Below are 17,615 nucleotides of genomic sequence, written 5' to 3'. Positions count from 1 at the left end.
AGAAGAAAGTTCTTCAAAATGCTATTTTGAAGAACTTTTGACTTATTTACACCATTATATGGTGTAAATAGGTCATTATATCAAGCAATATATAGTCTCTATCTAAGTTGTAAGTCATCAGTTAGAATTGGAAGTGTACAGGAAGATGGTTTGATGTTAAATTAGGAGTGCGACAAGGGTGCACATTACTACATTATTCATTATATCAGCACCTCTGCAGTGCAATTTGAAGAACGGCAGTACATTACAATTTTTCCTTCGATTAGAAAAGGCCTAAGTTCGATTTGCGTCATAATGGGAGGAACTTAATACGAGTTTTTTCAATTGAAGGTGAGTTAACTGTTCTCGTACGGAGGTTGCAGGATTCCCGCATACAGACAAATCGGCCTTGAGAACACACGCAATTTACAAACAAAAAATACTAGTGGTGGTGGGCAAGAGATGGCATTGGTATAGATGATGATGATGGTAGTGGCGGTTCAATGTAACTGGTGAATTACGTGGATCAGAGTTGTAGAGTAGGTGCCCTTTCTTTGATGAGTCTTTGGACTACTTGGAGGTGTCAAGAAATAATAATAATGATAATAATATCAATCACATTATGAAGGAAAATAGTATTACACCTGATATCCAAAGTGGCGATGCTAATTCTTGACTTTATGCAGATGACATTATACTTCTAAATGAATCCAGCACAAGTCTGCACGATTCCCTGACTAAAATGAATAACTATTGTAATCAATTTGGTGGAAAAATCAGCAATAAAAAGAAAAAAGACAATGAAAATAGCCAGAAACATTAAAAACATCAAACATGCCCTGAATGAAGAATCTACAGAACAAGTAAAACATTTCAGCTGTTTAGGCACAATTCAAAGTGAAGATGGCACATTAAATATGGAAATAGACAAGAGAATTAGCAAAGCTGGTATGGTAAGAAGTCAGCTGAATAAATTTATCTAGAAGAAAAAGGAATTAGAATTAAATTATGTACATTCTATTTTTAACTATCTTTTAGCCTAAAAGTTTTAGGCAACCCATATCGAAATGTTCCATAGGAAAGTCAGGTTGGGATTTCAAGAAAGAACGAGACAGGAAACGATTAGAGCTAAGGAGACAATCAAATGCACTTAATCAATGGTTTAAAAAATCAAATGAAGAAGCAGAAACTTTGCAAGCCAGTCCAGGCGACGAACGTCCCGAAGTTAAGACAAATGAAGATGCATCTGTTAGCGTTTTGTTCAAAGAAGAAACAGAAAAATTGCAAGATATTCCAGAAGAGGATGATATTAGCGTTAGTACAGTCGAAAGTACATCTGCTTGTCTTTCAAGCAAAAAAGATTCAAATTATAGTAACACACAAGCCAATGTTCTAACAGTAACATGTACAGAATTTGTCGAAGACAATTTGGATTTCAATGATCCTACACATTTGGAATGTAAATTCTGCTAATTTTAGAAAGCTACTTGTACTTCATGGCCCTGAACATAAAAATTGTAACATTTATCCAACTTCAGAAGACGGTCGTTCATTTCATAATGAATGGATGTTACTATTTTCTAAAAATTCATCATCTTTATTTAGTAAACCAGAATTAGGATTTTCAAAATGGAAACAACTAAATCCATGAATTCCAAAGCATGAATCATCAACAGATCACATTAATAGTTATACCACCTGGAAAATGTTTGAAAAAAAATTTGAAAAGTAAATCTGGCAGCCTTGACAACAATTTAGAAAAACAATTATCTGAAGAAATAGAAAAATGGCGACATATTCTTAGAATTATTTTAAAATGTTTAATGTTTTGTGCGACTAACAATCTGCCTTTAAGAGGAAGTATTGAGAATGATGATAATCGGGTTGAAAATTCGAAAAAAGGAATTTTTCTTAATCTAATAATCTTATCAGTAATTACAATTCTAGTTTAAAACTTGCTCTAAGTCCTCAAATTCAAAATTAATTTTTAATTTTACTAGTTACCAAATTAAGAAATAATATTATAAGGGATGTTAAAACTGCAAAGTATTACAGTATAATAGTAGACAGTACACCAGATGTTGCACATAAATAAACAAATTTGCGAGATAATACGTTATGTGAAAATTACCAACAAAACTGTCACCATCGAAGAAAAATTTTTAGATTTTTCTATTAGCAAAATTAGAATTAGTAAAATTAGTAAAATTAGAATGTACGTAAAAGTTCAATTTTACTAACTTAGCTGTACACAAGTGTTCAAACCAATTTTAACTTATATTATGATTCAGGCTCCATGGAGTCAAAAGATTCATCGTCGGAGGTCCTTCTTAGAAAACACAAAGTCTATCATACCACTACTCCTTGAAATCATTGACTGTTCATGCTCTTTATCAGGCAATGTATTCCATGGTTCAACCACCCTCCATTCATTTTATATTAAATTTAGTTTAATCCTTTATCGAAGTGTGCGCAAACAAAGTTTGCGTCTGAAAGTATCGTCAGGACTGGGGTAAAGTGGTACAACACCCGGCGACTCCATGCAAAGGTGGGACAAGCTACCAGCACTCCTATCTCAGTATCGCCCATAATGCAAAACACATCTCCCTGCGGATATGTATAATGTTATGCATTAAGGGGGGGGGGGGGCACTACCCAGACTAGTTTCAACCTTTATTGAGGTCTCTTCAGTGGGAGCCAGGCCCAAGTGGAGATACCAAGGCAGAAGCATTAGCAAGGTCATCTCCTCCTACAGGAGCTGCCAAAGGAGTTAGCTGTGGAAAGTGGAACAACACCAGGCGACTCCTTGCAAAGGAGTCGCCCGGTGTTGTACCACTTTACCCCAGTCCTGAAGATACTTTCATGTGCAAACTTTGTTTGCAGACACTTGGATAAAGGATTAAACTAAATTTAATATAGTCTGACCAAATGAAAAATAAACTTTCAACACCCTCCATGCAAAGAAACCACTCCTCACCCTTTTGCTCACAGCTTCCTTTCGTATCCCTTGTCCTTGCTCCTTTCCCCCTGTTCCCCCAAGTGAAAGAACTCCCCAGTGTCAACCCTGTAAAACCCTTTAAACTCAACAGTTTAAAAGTCTCAATCATATCACCTCTCCTTCTTCTATCTACCAAACTCTACTGTTCATATTCCCTCAGCTAATCCTCATAACCAACATTGTATAATCCTGAAACTATCTTTGTTATTTATTTCTGTCCTTTCCACAGTTAATTTATCCCCTTCAAATCTTGGGGACCAGATTTGAGAACAATAGTCTAAGTGTGGTCTGATCAGGGTCTTACACAATGGAATGATAACTCTTTTATCTCTGCAGGTCAGCGTCCTTCTCAGTATTGCAGCAATCCTCTGGGTTACCTTCGCCAACTATGGAATATGTACCCTGAATTTGAGGTTTCTATCAATCATCACCCCCTTCTAGATCTTCTGTCTCCCCTACTTCCTCCAGTACAGCTCCTCCAACAGAGTATGCTACCTCTCATTGATGTATCCCAAACTTCACGATTTCACATTTTGCTGCATCAAACTGACAACCCAATTAATTTGCCCATCTGTCCAGTATATTTTATACTTTTTATTTCAATACAATAACACATTTTTACAATAATTTTATTTTCTGAACTTTTATTTGAGCAAAATTATCAATTACATTGTCAAAATTTGCTTCACAAAACACTTCAGATTCTATTGATAAAATACTTAAATTGGTCAGACATTCCTGACTCATTTTTGATCTTAAATAATTTATTATAATTTTTAATTTACTAAAACTCCGTTCTCCTGAAGCAATTGTTACCGGTAAAGTAAGTATTAAACATAATAATATTACTATGTTAGGGTAAGATTCACATAATTTGTAATTTACAATGCCCTGCAAAATTTCAAACTGATACATATTTTCCAAATCCGTAAATAAAACTTGTGCTCGATTTTTAAAACACTCTAACTCATTTATTAAGCATAAAGCATCTAAATCATCATATTTAATGCAACAAGGAGGGAGTGCTTAAGTGTCAAAGCTATATAATTGAGAGGAGACCTCCACATAGCCTTTAAAGGAATGCAGAGAACCGACAGAGCTTCTGACCCAATGTCCAATTCTCACCTTCTCATGTTGCAGGCTGTTGGGTATCTACCTGGATACTGAACGAACGACGATGGGCTGGCAATATGGGATTTAGCCGACCAAATTGTATTCTTATTGGCTTAAACCAATATAGAAAATGATGGTACAACATGACAAAATTTCATGCTGGCTGAGGCGTCGCCTGGTTAAACAAGACCCCCGTTGTTTTCACCAGGGAATCAGGGCGAACAGCGAAAAGTCAGCTACTGGAATAGATGAATGGCATGTATCTGAATGGTACTTATCTAATTCGTCAGCTAGCTGAAGAATTAGATAAGTACCAGATCGACATAATAGGGGTAACTAAAACAAAAAAGACAAAACTGGTGAGATCATTCTGAGCAATAAATACAAAATGTTATATTCAAGAAATGACAATCAAGGAAAAGAAGGAGTAGACATAGTATTCAACAGAAAATATGAGGCTAATCTTCTTGAATGGCAGTCAGTCTCAAGTAGAGTGATGTAGGCAAATATCAGAATGTGGAATTGGATGAGACTTATTTGTGCCTATGGTCCCACAGAAAGTTCTACTAAGGTAGAAGTGGAGGAATTTTTTGATGCTTTAGAAAAAGCAACTGACACAATGAAAAAGGAAAAGTTGGTACTTGTTGAGGATCTAAATAGCAGAGTAGGAAATGATTGTCAGACATACAAAAATATTTTGGGAAAATTTGGAGAAAAGAGCAAAGCTAATAATAATAGCAAATACTTGTTTATATTTCTGCTCAGGACATGGACTGGTTATTACTAACACCATGTTCCAACATAAAATGTGCACAAATCACATGGAGAGAAGAGGCAAGAAATAAGAAAAGTCTCATTGACTATGTTATTGTTGATAGTGATGTTTTCTCCCTGGTGCAGGAGACCAGAGTGCACAGAGGATTTGAAATTGGAAGCAATCACTATTTAGTCTTCAGCAGGATAAAATTGAATTTCATATTGAAAAGAATAACATGTAAGAAAGTTTTAAAGCGAATAAAAGTTCAGCAACTCGGAGATGTGAACTGTAGACTAAAATACACAAAGATTATTGAAGAAAAAATGAAAAATGAAAGAGTTTGAGAACAGGAACCATACCTTGGAGATTCAGTGGCAAGCCTTGAAGAAAACCCCGATTGATTCAGCCAGAGAGGCATGTGATGAGGTTGTCTGCAAGGATAGAAAAATCAGAACTCCATGGTGGACACAGGAAGTTAAAGAGGCAGTGAAGGAAAAGAAGAAAGCATATCAAAAGTTCTTAGCAAACAAGTTAGCTTTTGCTCTTAGAGAATACAGAGACAAACGTAAGAAAGCAAAACACTGTGTAAAACTAGCTAAAAAAAAGTCATTGGAGGACATTATGTTGCAGGTTTAATGGATTTTTTACAACACTCAAAAAGAATTAAAATAGAATTTAATACTTCCTATATTTCGTCCTAGTCACTAGGACATCTACGGGGATTACAAAAACAATTAATGTAACATGCACACAAAAACTTACAATACTAAGCCCAACCACGTGGGTGACACTAAAGTCCTATCTAGGTGGAGCACCCTCTAAGGGCGGTAGTAGGTGGCCTGGAATGTAAGGTGGGACCTCTGGTGATGAGTGTTTCCCAAATCTTCAGAAGCTTAATGCAACCGTATTTATTAAGATTTGGTTGGTTTCTGAGAGCTGCTGCTGCTTCTTAGAAAAGTCTCTCTTTCTTGAATTTGCTGTGGTGGAGCATGGTGGCTTTCTTCCATGATACTCTGTGGGTGGTGTCCAAAACATGGTCAGCCAAGCCTGAATGGCCATAGTTGTGTTTAACAATGTACGACTTGTGTTCCTCCAGGCGGATGATGCTGATCTGCCTGTCTGTCCAAAGTACGCAAGCTTACAGGAACAGGGTACTTTGTAAACTCCAGGCAGAGAGAGAGGAGGGAGCTGATCTTTCATAGAACGGATAAGGGTAGCAAGTTTGCAGTAGGGCTTACATGTTGTGTGTAGGTTATACTTTTTTAGTATCTTGGCTATTTTTTCTGAAGTGCCACGGATGCAGGGTATGGTGATGGCATTTTTAAAATCTTGTTGACGAGAGGGACGGGAAATGGGGGAGGAATTGATTATTTTTTTGATACTGTGTTCACTGTAGCCATTGGAGAGGAAAGTTCTGTGTATGTAGTTAAGCTCAGTAGTGAGGGCGGTTCCACTGGAACAAAGATTGTGGGCTCTCTTGGTAAGAGTTTTAATGATGCCATATTGTTGCGAGAGTTTGTGAATGTATCTGCCTGCGTGTGTGGGTTTTCTGTATACAGTGAAGGCAAGTGTATCATTATGCAAGCGTGTGACTAAGGTGTCTAGGAAGGGTAAACAATTGTTCTTTTCCTTTTCCATAGTAAACTGGATTCTTGGATGTAGGCTATTGAGATGACTAAGGAAGGAGTCTACCGTGTCCGGGCCATGAGGCCAAATAGAGAACACATCATCTACATATCTTAGCCAGATAGAAGGTTTGAGTGGGGCTGAGTCTATGGCTCGTTTTTTGAAATCTTCCATATAGAAATTGACAAGGAGGGGGAGGGGGGAACCCATGGCGGTTCCCTCTATCTGCTTGTAGATTTTGTTCTTCCAAGAGAAATACCCAGAGTTGATGGCAAAGGAAAAGAGATCTAAGAAGTCAGAGGGAAAAACGTTTTCTAAGAGAGATAAAGTGTCAGTTGACTGTCTAAACAGCTGGCCAACTCTCTGTCCCCCCCTCACCGGAAATTCCGCTTTCTATATAAAAAACTCGACCCACTTTAAAGCCCTCACAGAAAATTTAACCTTGAATAATACAGACATATTAGTAAGCTTTGATATCTCCTCTTTGTTTACCAATATTCCCTTAACTGACACTTTATCTCTCTTAGAAAACGTTTTTCCCTCTGACTTCTTAGATCTCTTTTCCTTTGCCATCAACTCTGGATATTTCTCTTGGAAGAACAAAATCTACAAGCAGATAAGAGGGAACCACCATGGGTTCCCCCCCCTCTCACCCCCCTTGCCAATTTCTATATGGAAGATTTCGAAAAACGAGTCATAGACTCAGCCGCATTCAAACCTTCTATCTGGATAAGATATGTTGTATTCTCTATTTGGCCTCATGGCCCAGACACATCAGACTCCTTCCTCAGTCATCTCAATAGCCTACATCCAAGAATCCAGTTTACTATGGAAAAGGAAAAGAACAATTGTTTACCCTTCCTAGACACCTTAGTCAAACGCCTGCCTAATGATACACTTGCCTTCACTGTATACAGAAAACCCACACACACACACACAGGCAGATACATTCACAAACTCTCCCACCACCACCCCTCGCAACAATATGGCATCATTAAAACTCTTACCAAGAGAGCCCACAATCTTTGTTCCAGTGGAACCGTCCTCACTACTGAGCTTAACCACATACACAAAACTTTCCTCTCCAATGGCTACAGCGAACACAGTATCAAAAAAATAATCAATTCCTCCCCCATTCCCCGTCCCTCTCGTCAACAAGATTTTAAAAATGCCATCACCATACCCTGCATCCGTGGCACTTCGGAAAAAATAGCCAAGATACTAAAAAAGTATAACCTACACACAGCATATAAGCCCTACTGCAAACTTGCTACCCTTATCCGTTCTACGAAAGATCAGCTCCCTCCTCTCTCTCTCTGCCTGGAGTTTACAAAGTACCCTGTTCCTGTAAGCTTGCGTACTTTGGGCAGACAGGCAGATCAGCATCCATCCGCCTGGAGGAACACAAGTCGTACATCGTTAAACACAACTATGGCCATTCAGGCTTGGCTGACCATGTTTTGGACACCACCCACAGAGTATCATGGAAGAAAACCACCATGCTCCACCATAGCAAATTCAAGAAAGAGAGACTTTTCTAAGAAGCAGCAGCTCTCAGAAACCAACCAAATCTTAATAAATACGGTTGCATTAAGTTTCCGAAGATTTGGGAAACACTCATCACCAGAGGTCCCCCCTTACATTCCAGACCACCTACTACCGCCCTTAGAGGGTGCTCCACCTAGATAGGACTTTAGTGTCACCCACGTGGTTGGGCTTAGTATGGTAAGTTTTTGTGTGCATGTTACATTAATTGTTTTTGTAATCCCCATAGATGTCCTAGTGACTAGGACGAAATACAGGAAGTATTAAATTCTATTTTAATTCTTTTTGAGTGTTGTAAAAAATCCATTAAACCTCCAACATAATGTCCTCACAGCACTTAAGCCTCTACACAAGAATCATTGGAGGACTTTGGCAAGAACATAGAAAATAAATATCAAGAAGTGGTAAGATATTCTGGAGGTTGTTGAAGAAGCTTAGAAATGGAGGATAGGGTGCTGTAAAAGGAGTTAGAGATGATAAAGGTGACATGAAAATGGGAGAAAAAGTATGGAGTAATTACTTTGAAAAATTGTTAAATGACACAAGCAGTGATAACACAGTGGTAAAAAACACTCAACAGACATACAGTCAGGAATACATATCCATATTTGAAATAGAAAAAGCCATCCAAGGCTTGAAATGTGGAAAGGCAGCAGGAGTAGATGATATTCGACCAGAAATGCTGAAGTAAGGTGGTATAAAAGTCTTGCAGTGGCTGCACCGCATAGTTCAGAAAGCCTGGACTGAGGGACGAATTCCCGATGATTGGAGTAGAACTCTAATAGTACCCATATATAAAAAGGAAAATAAAACTGAATGTGGGAATTACAGAAGTATTTCCCTACTGAGTGTTCCTGGTAAGATCTATGGAAGTATACTTGAGAAACGGTTAAGAAGAATTGTGGAAGAAAAGCTTGGTGAAGAACAAGCTGGATTTAGGCCAAATAGAGGCTGTTAGGATCAGATCTTCACTTTATGACAAATAGTTGAGAAAGCATGGGAATATAACAAAGATCTGCATTAAAGTTTTGTCGATCTGGAAGAGGCATATGACAAGTTCCCAAGAGAGAAGCTATTCAATAAGCTACAGTTATATGGTGTCAATGGGGCATTATACCAAGCAATACTTAGTTTTTATTTGAGTTGTAAGTCAGCAGTTAGAATTGTTGGAAGTACAGGAAGATGGTTTAATGTTAAATCTGGTGTGAGACAAGGATGTACATTATCCCCTCTGTTATTCATTATCTATATGGATCACATTATGAAGGAAAGTGGTATTAAACATGATATCAAAATTGGAGATGTTAATGTCAGCTCTTTGCTTTATGCAGACGATGTTACACTTCTAAATAAATCTGCTACAAGTCTGCAAGATTCCCTGACTAAATTGAATAACTGTTGTAATAGACTTGGTATGAAGGTCAGCATTAAAAAGACAAAGACAATGAAAATAGGCAGAATTGTTGAAAATATCAACTGTTGTGAACAGGGAACCTGTGGAACAAATAAAACTTTCAGCTACTTAACTGAAGATGGTAAATTAAATATGGAAATAGACAACAGAATCAACAAAGCTGGTATGCTAGGCAGTCAATTGAATAAATTCATATGGAATAAGAGAGAAAGTAGTCGGAACACTAAATTAGCTGTACACAAGACAGTGTTCAAACCAGTTTTAACTTATGGATCTGAGAGCTGGGTCAGAAGTAAAACACTTGACCAAAGACTAGAGACTGCAGATATGAGAGTCCTGAGAAAGATTAGAGGCATGAACAGATGGCATCAATGGCAATATCATATTAAAAACGAGGATATTAGGAAAGAACTTGACGTTGTCAGCATCCAGGAATGCCTTAGCAGAGCTAATCTCAGGTGGTATGGTCACTTAAACAGAATGGGCAAGGAAAGATTAGCAAAACAAGTGTTCTCTGCCAGGTTAGCAGGATAACAACCCAGAGGAAGACCAAGATATAGGTGGATTGATACGGTACAAAGTGCCTTTGATGATAGAAATCTAAGATCTGATAATGTTGGAGTCTTGACAAGTAACAGACTGATTTGGAAGAAAATTGTGGATAGGAAGTTAGTAATGATGTAAATTTTTCATGTAGTATTATCATATCCTGTACACCCGTTGAGGGTACATGTCAGGAATTTGATGATAATCTTTGGCAGCTTTTGTCAAGTCTTCTAAAGTTAATGATTCATTAACTTTGGAAGATTTTACTACTGAAACTAAACCTTTTCCCATTATGAAAGAAAAGAGCGATGATATTGTATGAATGCACTCAAAGCAGTCAGTAAGTTGCAAAATAATTATGTCGTCAACTTCTAAAAATAACCGATTTAGTTCTTGTACAGCCGTAATAATCATATTCGAATTATTTGATTCACCTGACAATAATTTTAACTTCTTTTTCTGTTTTTTCAGTCATTTTAGGTTCAATATGTAGCTCTTGACACTTTTGCTGGCACTCCATGCTAATCGCTTGAAATCCATTGTTTCTGAAATCTTTAAAATAATTTACTAATCCGTTGAAAAGAATGGATGTTTGACAAATATCTTGGTCTCTTGTTTGTAGTTGTAAATTTACTGTATTTATCTGTATCAATATTTTTTCTCACATAAACAGCATAAAAACAAATTTATGCTGTTTATAAGACTTAAGATGAAATAAAAGTCCTTTTGCACCACTAATACTATCTGCACCAAAAGATGGATTGTATGATATATCAGTAATAATATTTAATACCTCTTTAAATTGTGTTTTTAGTGCAGATAAACAATTTAATTTAGAACACCATCATATGTCACTATGACCTTTTAAAGATATTTTTAATGTAGATGTTATTTTTTCCAGTTTTTGAGTTGAAACAAAAAAATTAAATACCTTTTGAATTATTCCAAAAAAATTTATAATTTCTAAGTTATTATTTGCAGCTTGAACTTCAACAAGATTAAGCGAATGTGCACACAGGGTACAAATGCAGCTAGATTATTAACTTTCATTATGAAAGCCTGCATACCGTTGTATCTGCTTGACATATTTGCTGCATTATCGTAACTTTGACCTCTTAAATCTTTAACATCAAGTCTGTTTTCGTTTAATTTGTTTAAAATTTCATTAGCAAGTTTCTCTCCTGTCTTGTCTATCAAACAAATAAAATCTAAAAATTTTTCTTCAATAATAACAGTTTTGTTGGTAATTTTCATATAACGTATTATCTGGCAAATTTGTTCTTTATGTGCAACATCTGGTGTACAGTCTACTATTATACTGTAATAGTTTGCAGTTTTAACATCCCTTATAATATTATTTCTTAATTTGGTAGCTAGTAAAATTAAAAATTCATTTTGAATTTGAGGACTTAACTATGATACTTGTTTTTTGGTTCTTTCACAGCAAGTTTTAAAGTAGAATCATAATTACTGATAAGTTGCATTAGATTAAGAAAAATTCCTTTTTTCGAATTTTCAATGCCATTATCATCATTCTCAATACTTCCTCTTAAAGGCAGATTGTTAGTTGCACAAAACATTAAACATTTAAAAATAATTCTAAGAATATGTCGCCATTTTTCTATTTCTTCAGATAATTGTTTTTTTAAATTGTTGTCAAGGCTGCCGGATTTACTTTTCAAATTTTTTTCAAACATTTTCCAGGTGGTATAACTATTAATGTGATCTGTTGATGATTAATGATTTGGAATTCGTGGATTTAATTGTTTCTATTTTGAAAATCCTAATTCTGGTTTACTAAATAAAGATGATGAATTTTTAGAAAATAGTAAACATGTTAAACAATATAAACTATTTTTAGCTTTGCAATAAAATAGCCACTCTCTATGTTGTTTCTCACCATTTGGTAATTTTCTGTACATCCATTCATTATGAAATGAACGACTGTCTTCTGAAGTTGGATAAATATTACAATTTTTATGTTCAGGGCCATGAAGTACAAGTAGCTTTCTAAAATTAGCAAAATTTACATTCCGATGCATAGGATCATTGAAATCCAAATTGTGTTTGACAAATTCTGTACATGTTACTGTTAGAACATTGATTTGTAATTTTTAACTGATTTCTAGTCATATCAAACATCATATCCAATTTATTAAAAACTAAATCATACAGTGAAAGAAAAGTAATATAAACTTACAAATTAGGCTGAACATGATGACCAGTAGGTACTGGATAAAGTGCTTCATAAACTCTGTTTGCTTCTTCACCATGAATGGCATAGGCATTAAACAGATGGACTCTTTGTGGAAAATATTCTGCAGGAATTTTTGCAATTCCATACCATTTGTCACCTCTGATTTCTGCTTCATATTCCAGTGGAAGCATTTGCTAAAAATATTAAACAATATTAAACAAATAAATAATTAGTTAAATCTATTAAATTGTTAATAATCACAAATACTGAAGATATTATAATCTTTTATTTGCTTCTCAACATGTTTTGTAATATGATTGCTGTAATTCTTGCATTAAATGAAAAATATTTATCAAACTTAGAATAAATAATGCAGCTAATTTCTAACAAATTATTTTTCTTGTATGCCTAATGATAAAGTGGTGGTCATACACCAAGCAATGAAATTCATCTATCACCTAAAACCAATCATAAACATTCATGCCAGCAGAAGGATTCAAATCCATTGCCTACTGACTGAATAGTGGAAACACTATCCAATTGCACAACCAGGGAAAACAAACATCAAGGGTGGAAATATCTGGTGGAGACTTGTTATTTGATTTACTAGACAGACTGTAACACAGTTAACAAACTATTACTGTTCATTTAATTAGTGGCACACTTTCAAAAGATCTCACTGGGAACATGTATATATATATATATATATATATATATATGTATATATATGACTAAAGTTTATAAGGCAGAACACTGGAATAAGTTGATAACATTTAATTAGCAGCACAATATTTCATCAACATGTAAAAAAGCTAAACACTGTGTGAAACTAGCTAAACAAAAGTCATGGGAAGGCTTTGGTAAGAACACAGAAAATAAATATCAAGAAGGTGGCAAGATATTCTGTAGGTTGTTGAAGAAGCTCAGAAATGGAGGAAAAAGTGCTGCAAAAGGAATTAGAGATGATAAAGGTGACATGAACACTGGTGAAAAAGATATCCTTGATGTATGGAGTAATTACTTTGAAAAATTGCGAAATGAAACAAGCAGTAATGACAGCACAGTAGTAAAAAACACTCAACAGACATGCAATCAAGAATACATATCCATACTTGAAGTAAAAATAGCCATTAAAAGCCTGAAATGTGGAAAGGCATGGGAGTAGACGATATTTGACTCGAAATACTCAAGTATGGAGGTATAAAAGTCTTACAGTGGTTGCACCGCATAGTTCAGAAGACCTGGACAGAGGACGAATTCCAGATGATTGGAGTAGAGCTCTCACAGTACCCATATATATAAAAAAGGGAAATAAAAATGTGAGAATTACAGAGGTATTTCCATACTGAATGTTCCTGGTAACATTTATTCAAGTATACTTAAGAAACAGTTGAGAAGGATTGTGGAAAGGAAGCTTGTGAAGAACAAGCTAGATTCAGGCAGAATAGAGGCTGTCAGGATCAAATTTTCACATTACAACAAATAGTTGAGAAATCGTAGAAATATAACAAAGATCTATATTTAAATTTTGTAGATCTGCAAAAAGGCATATGACAGTGTTATGTCCAAATTTACGATTATTAGGCTTTCAACTATCCTTACATGTGAAACTCTACTTGTCTTTGTCCAAATCTTATTTATATACAATATATATCACCAAATGCAAATATTCAAGCTTCTTCTCCCCTTAGTGTCCCTAAATATTTATTTTATACTGCACCTTTCAGGACATTTAGTTTAAGATATAAAATTCAAAAACAAGGAGCAATTACCAAAATATGTCTGAGTGTGAAACTAATATGTAGTTGTGACCTTTATCTCATAACTTAACAAATCCAAACCTCCCCCGCGTGATTAGGTTCATACGTTGTTACAAGTGGTGCATTGAGCGGCAATCTCAGACAACTGTATTTTCAATGAACAAAAGTTTATTGAACTCTTAAACATGGTACAATTCATTCTTTATCAAATAAAACTCAGTTCAATACTAAGAATATATAATACAAATTTTCACTAGCTAAACACAATTATTGGGTTAAGATCCTACATGAGAATTGTGATCATATCGCCATAACAGAATCTATACATATAAACATGCATAATTCTCGAACTAGTTGATTCTTTGTCTAACCACTTACTGTTTGATCACGCTATAATTCTGTATTTTCTAGGACATATATAATCAGTTACTCTAATTTTCTCACTAAGACAATATGAATAAAATTTATCCTTTCGCTGAGCTAATACACACCTTTGACCCTTAAAACTCTCTTAATTAAAATATGATGTACATGCATAAATCTCTAGGCACATGAATTATGTATTAATTAATAATAATTAGCTCATTTTTATTCTAGTTTGACATGTACTAAAGTCCTAGTATAATTCTCATTTATCCTTTCAACTGTTCAGAAATTGAACAATGACTACAGTTACAAATGATTTGAACTGACACGAGATTTTAAGTACCTTTTGACTTGGGTTTTCTACACTGGTCTCTACCTTTTTCTGGTATTTTACCTTCCTAGGACAAACTCTTCTATAACTTATCACTCCTAAGTTCTTTTGACACTAAGATGGGCTTTCACAATCTTTACCTTACATTCTTCAATCAAGGACATATATAGGATCATCTATTCTATGGCTGTGAAATTCACCACGTGGGCACTGATTCCTTTATAGAATTTTCTTTCTCTCGTTACGATCACTGGACAATGAAACATACGGACATTATCTTCTCTCTTTTTAACTAAACGGCATCCCTCATTTCTTACAATAGGAACACAGAATCGAAATAACGCACACTTTGTTTCCTTATTGTGTCGGATGGAGAAAACTCCTAACCCGTCACTCAAGAAAACCGCGTGAGACCTATATGAAGACTCGTGAAGAAATCTCTGAGGGGAAAAAAGCCAAAAAGCCTTGTGTGTGTGTGGGGGGGTTCCTAACCCTTTTATACGATGATCGCTATCGGCACCTTCTTCAATTTCTTTTCTTCCCCCCCCTTACTGGAGTCGATTTCACTGACCAATTAGAGTGGCGTTTCTCTGCCAAAACATCATGCGGCCCATGTGCCCGCGACTGACACGTGACGAAGTCTCAATTTGGGAATTATGACCTTGAGCTTTGGTTTAAGCTAACCTCTATGTCATCTATACTAAATTAATCCCCTTTCCAAAATTTTCTAAGAATTAACTCGAATCTTTAATCTCTTATTTCAAGTGTAAAAACTAGTCTCTCACATACAAAATCCTATGACTAATCTTCTTTGCTTTATTTAACCTTATTTTATCATATCACAATTGTAATAAATTTCCCTTCTTTTTTTTTTTTTTTTTTAGTTCAACAAACAATTTCAGCTATATTCTTCACTTGGATGCAAGCATGTTTTTCTTCCTTTTTATATTTTGTATTCATTACTTTCAAAAGCACTTAACGATATCTGCTTAGGAATAAGTTTGCTTACTTAGTTATCTATACAGGGTTTTTTATTTCTTCTCCTGTTACATCATGATAACTGAAAATTTCACATTCTTAAGTTATCAGGGTGTAACAAAGGTCCTCCCTTTCTAAACATTTTTTCCAGAAAATTTCTTTTTAGATGTCCCTCAATCCTCTGTTCTTTTAACAATTCAAGTTTGAAGAATCTCCTATTCTTCGAACTTGAATTGTTAAAGGAACCTCTAGATCTTTCAATTCTCTCAATTAAATTCACAGCGATTGTTATCTGACTATTTTTCCCTAATTTCCTTTCCCCTATGCTTTGATCATCTACTACTTTGACACTTGATATGAGGTAAGTTTCAGTCTGGCTGTTTTCTTTGGATGTTGAAGTTAATGAAGAATCAGCCTGGTTATCTATACATTCTTCATTATCCCCCTTAGAGTGTACACTTTCTGTGATGTTATTCTCATTTTGCATTCTGCCTTGAAGTGATTCCCTAACTTTCTTTCCATTATTATTTCTCCCTTTACTTGACCGTTTTCTTCCCATAACGAACATTTCATTACGAGAGAAGTCGCATGAGAATTTGTACACTTCTCTAGAAAATTTATTCCCAAGATGATTTGTGCGCTTGGGTAGGATGTCCTAGGGAGGACCAACAAATCTTGCCAAACAGTCATGTTAAATTCAGGTAAGTATAATTTTACTCTAACCTTCTTTGTTACATATATCTCTGATATTGAGATTCCTGATAATGTAATCGGTCTCTTAAGTTTATAACTACCTCACCATACACTGGATTTTATTTCTTGAATATAATCTTCACTAATTACAGAGGCCCAGGAACCAGTATCTAGCAATATGTTACAATAACATCCATGTATATTCCCTTTGATTTTCATTCTCGATCTTCTAAGATGTTCATGATTCCTTTGTCCTCTCCTCCATGGTTTACCTTCAAAATTATGAGGAGTGTGCCCAAATCTCGGCTCATATCTATTATTTCTATTGGAGGGTCTCTTGTTACTAAAACAATTTCGGGCTAAATGCCCAATCTTGCCACAATTATTAAAACATCGAGGAGTCTCCTTTCTTTCTCCTTGCACACTACTTCGTTCAGATTTAAGTAGAGACTCCTCGGGGTTCTGTTCTGTCACTGCTGCCAGCTGCTTTAGTACAGCATCAAGACTGTTGAATTCTTTCTACTTCTTGTCTGATGAATTCATTAGTCTTCTCTGGTTGAGGGATAGATGATTTTGAAGTCTTATCTGTGACCGCCGCCAGCTGTTTCAGTACAGCATCAAGACAGTCCATTACGGGCTGTTGAAGTCATTCAACTTCTTGTTTAATTATAGAACATACTTCTTCCATATTTGTTAGTCCTACTTGTTTTGGGATGTTCATTTTAATTTCAGCCTCTTGATTAGTGTTGACTGAATTTTCTCTTACTTCCTCACTATCCCTTTGATCTTTATTCGTCCCTATACATGAGCTAGATTCATTATCCATTTTTTTCTCACAGTTGGAACTCTTCGTCTCCTTAATCACGTTAATGTAGCTGGCAGTAGATGCGGGATAATGTCTCCAAACATCTGTTCCTTCTCCTTTAAGGCGGCATAGCACTCTTCTAAGTTGGTTATTTCCTTACCGAAAGCCGTCTCCTTCAGTTCTGGTGTTAGTCCAATCCTAAAGTGTTGGAAGACTGCCCAGTCCAAATGGTGCTCGTCTTCACTTGAGACGTTTAGAGTACTCGAAGAGGGTCAGTAATCTGTTGTGGAAGTCAGACACACTCTCCTTATCCTTTTGCACCATTTCCTGCAGCTTCCACAAGTTAAGTCCTAAGCTTCCCAGTTTTGAGACCTCAGAAAGTAGGACTGTCTTAAATCGGGAGTAATCCAGGGTTTCCTTGAGAAGGGGGGAGGAATACAGGAAAGTTTTAGCTTTTCCCACTAGTTTACTCTGGAGTAAGACTAACAACTGAAAATCAGTCCATCT

At 35.7% G+C, this 17,615-nt stretch overlaps 1 protein-coding gene across 3 annotated transcripts in view; it reads right to left on the bottom strand.

The window, feature by feature from the left end:
• The window catches only part of LOC150104883 (UPF0462 protein C4orf33 homolog), a 150,497-nt gene that overhangs the window by 17,729 nt on the left and 115,153 nt on the right, over positions 1–17,615 (bottom strand). For all 3 annotated transcript variants that reach the window (XM_090395392.1, XM_090395391.1, XM_090395394.1), the window contains one exon: positions 12,179–12,369. In XM_090395392.1, coding sequence (XP_090251518.1) covers positions 12,179–12,369 — 191 coding nt within the window. The remainder of the gene's footprint in view (positions 1–12,178; positions 12,370–17,615) is intronic.

This window comes from Typopeltis vanoorti, chromosome 7 (genome assembly GCF_054136105.1).
Source record: "Typopeltis vanoorti isolate ZY-2024b chromosome 7, IOZ_Tvanoo_1.0, whole genome shotgun sequence".
Classification (NCBI taxonomy): domain Eukaryota; kingdom Metazoa; phylum Arthropoda; class Arachnida; order Uropygi; family Thelyphonidae; genus Typopeltis; species Typopeltis vanoorti.
This window is presented reverse-complemented; position numbering and strand designations above follow the sequence as displayed.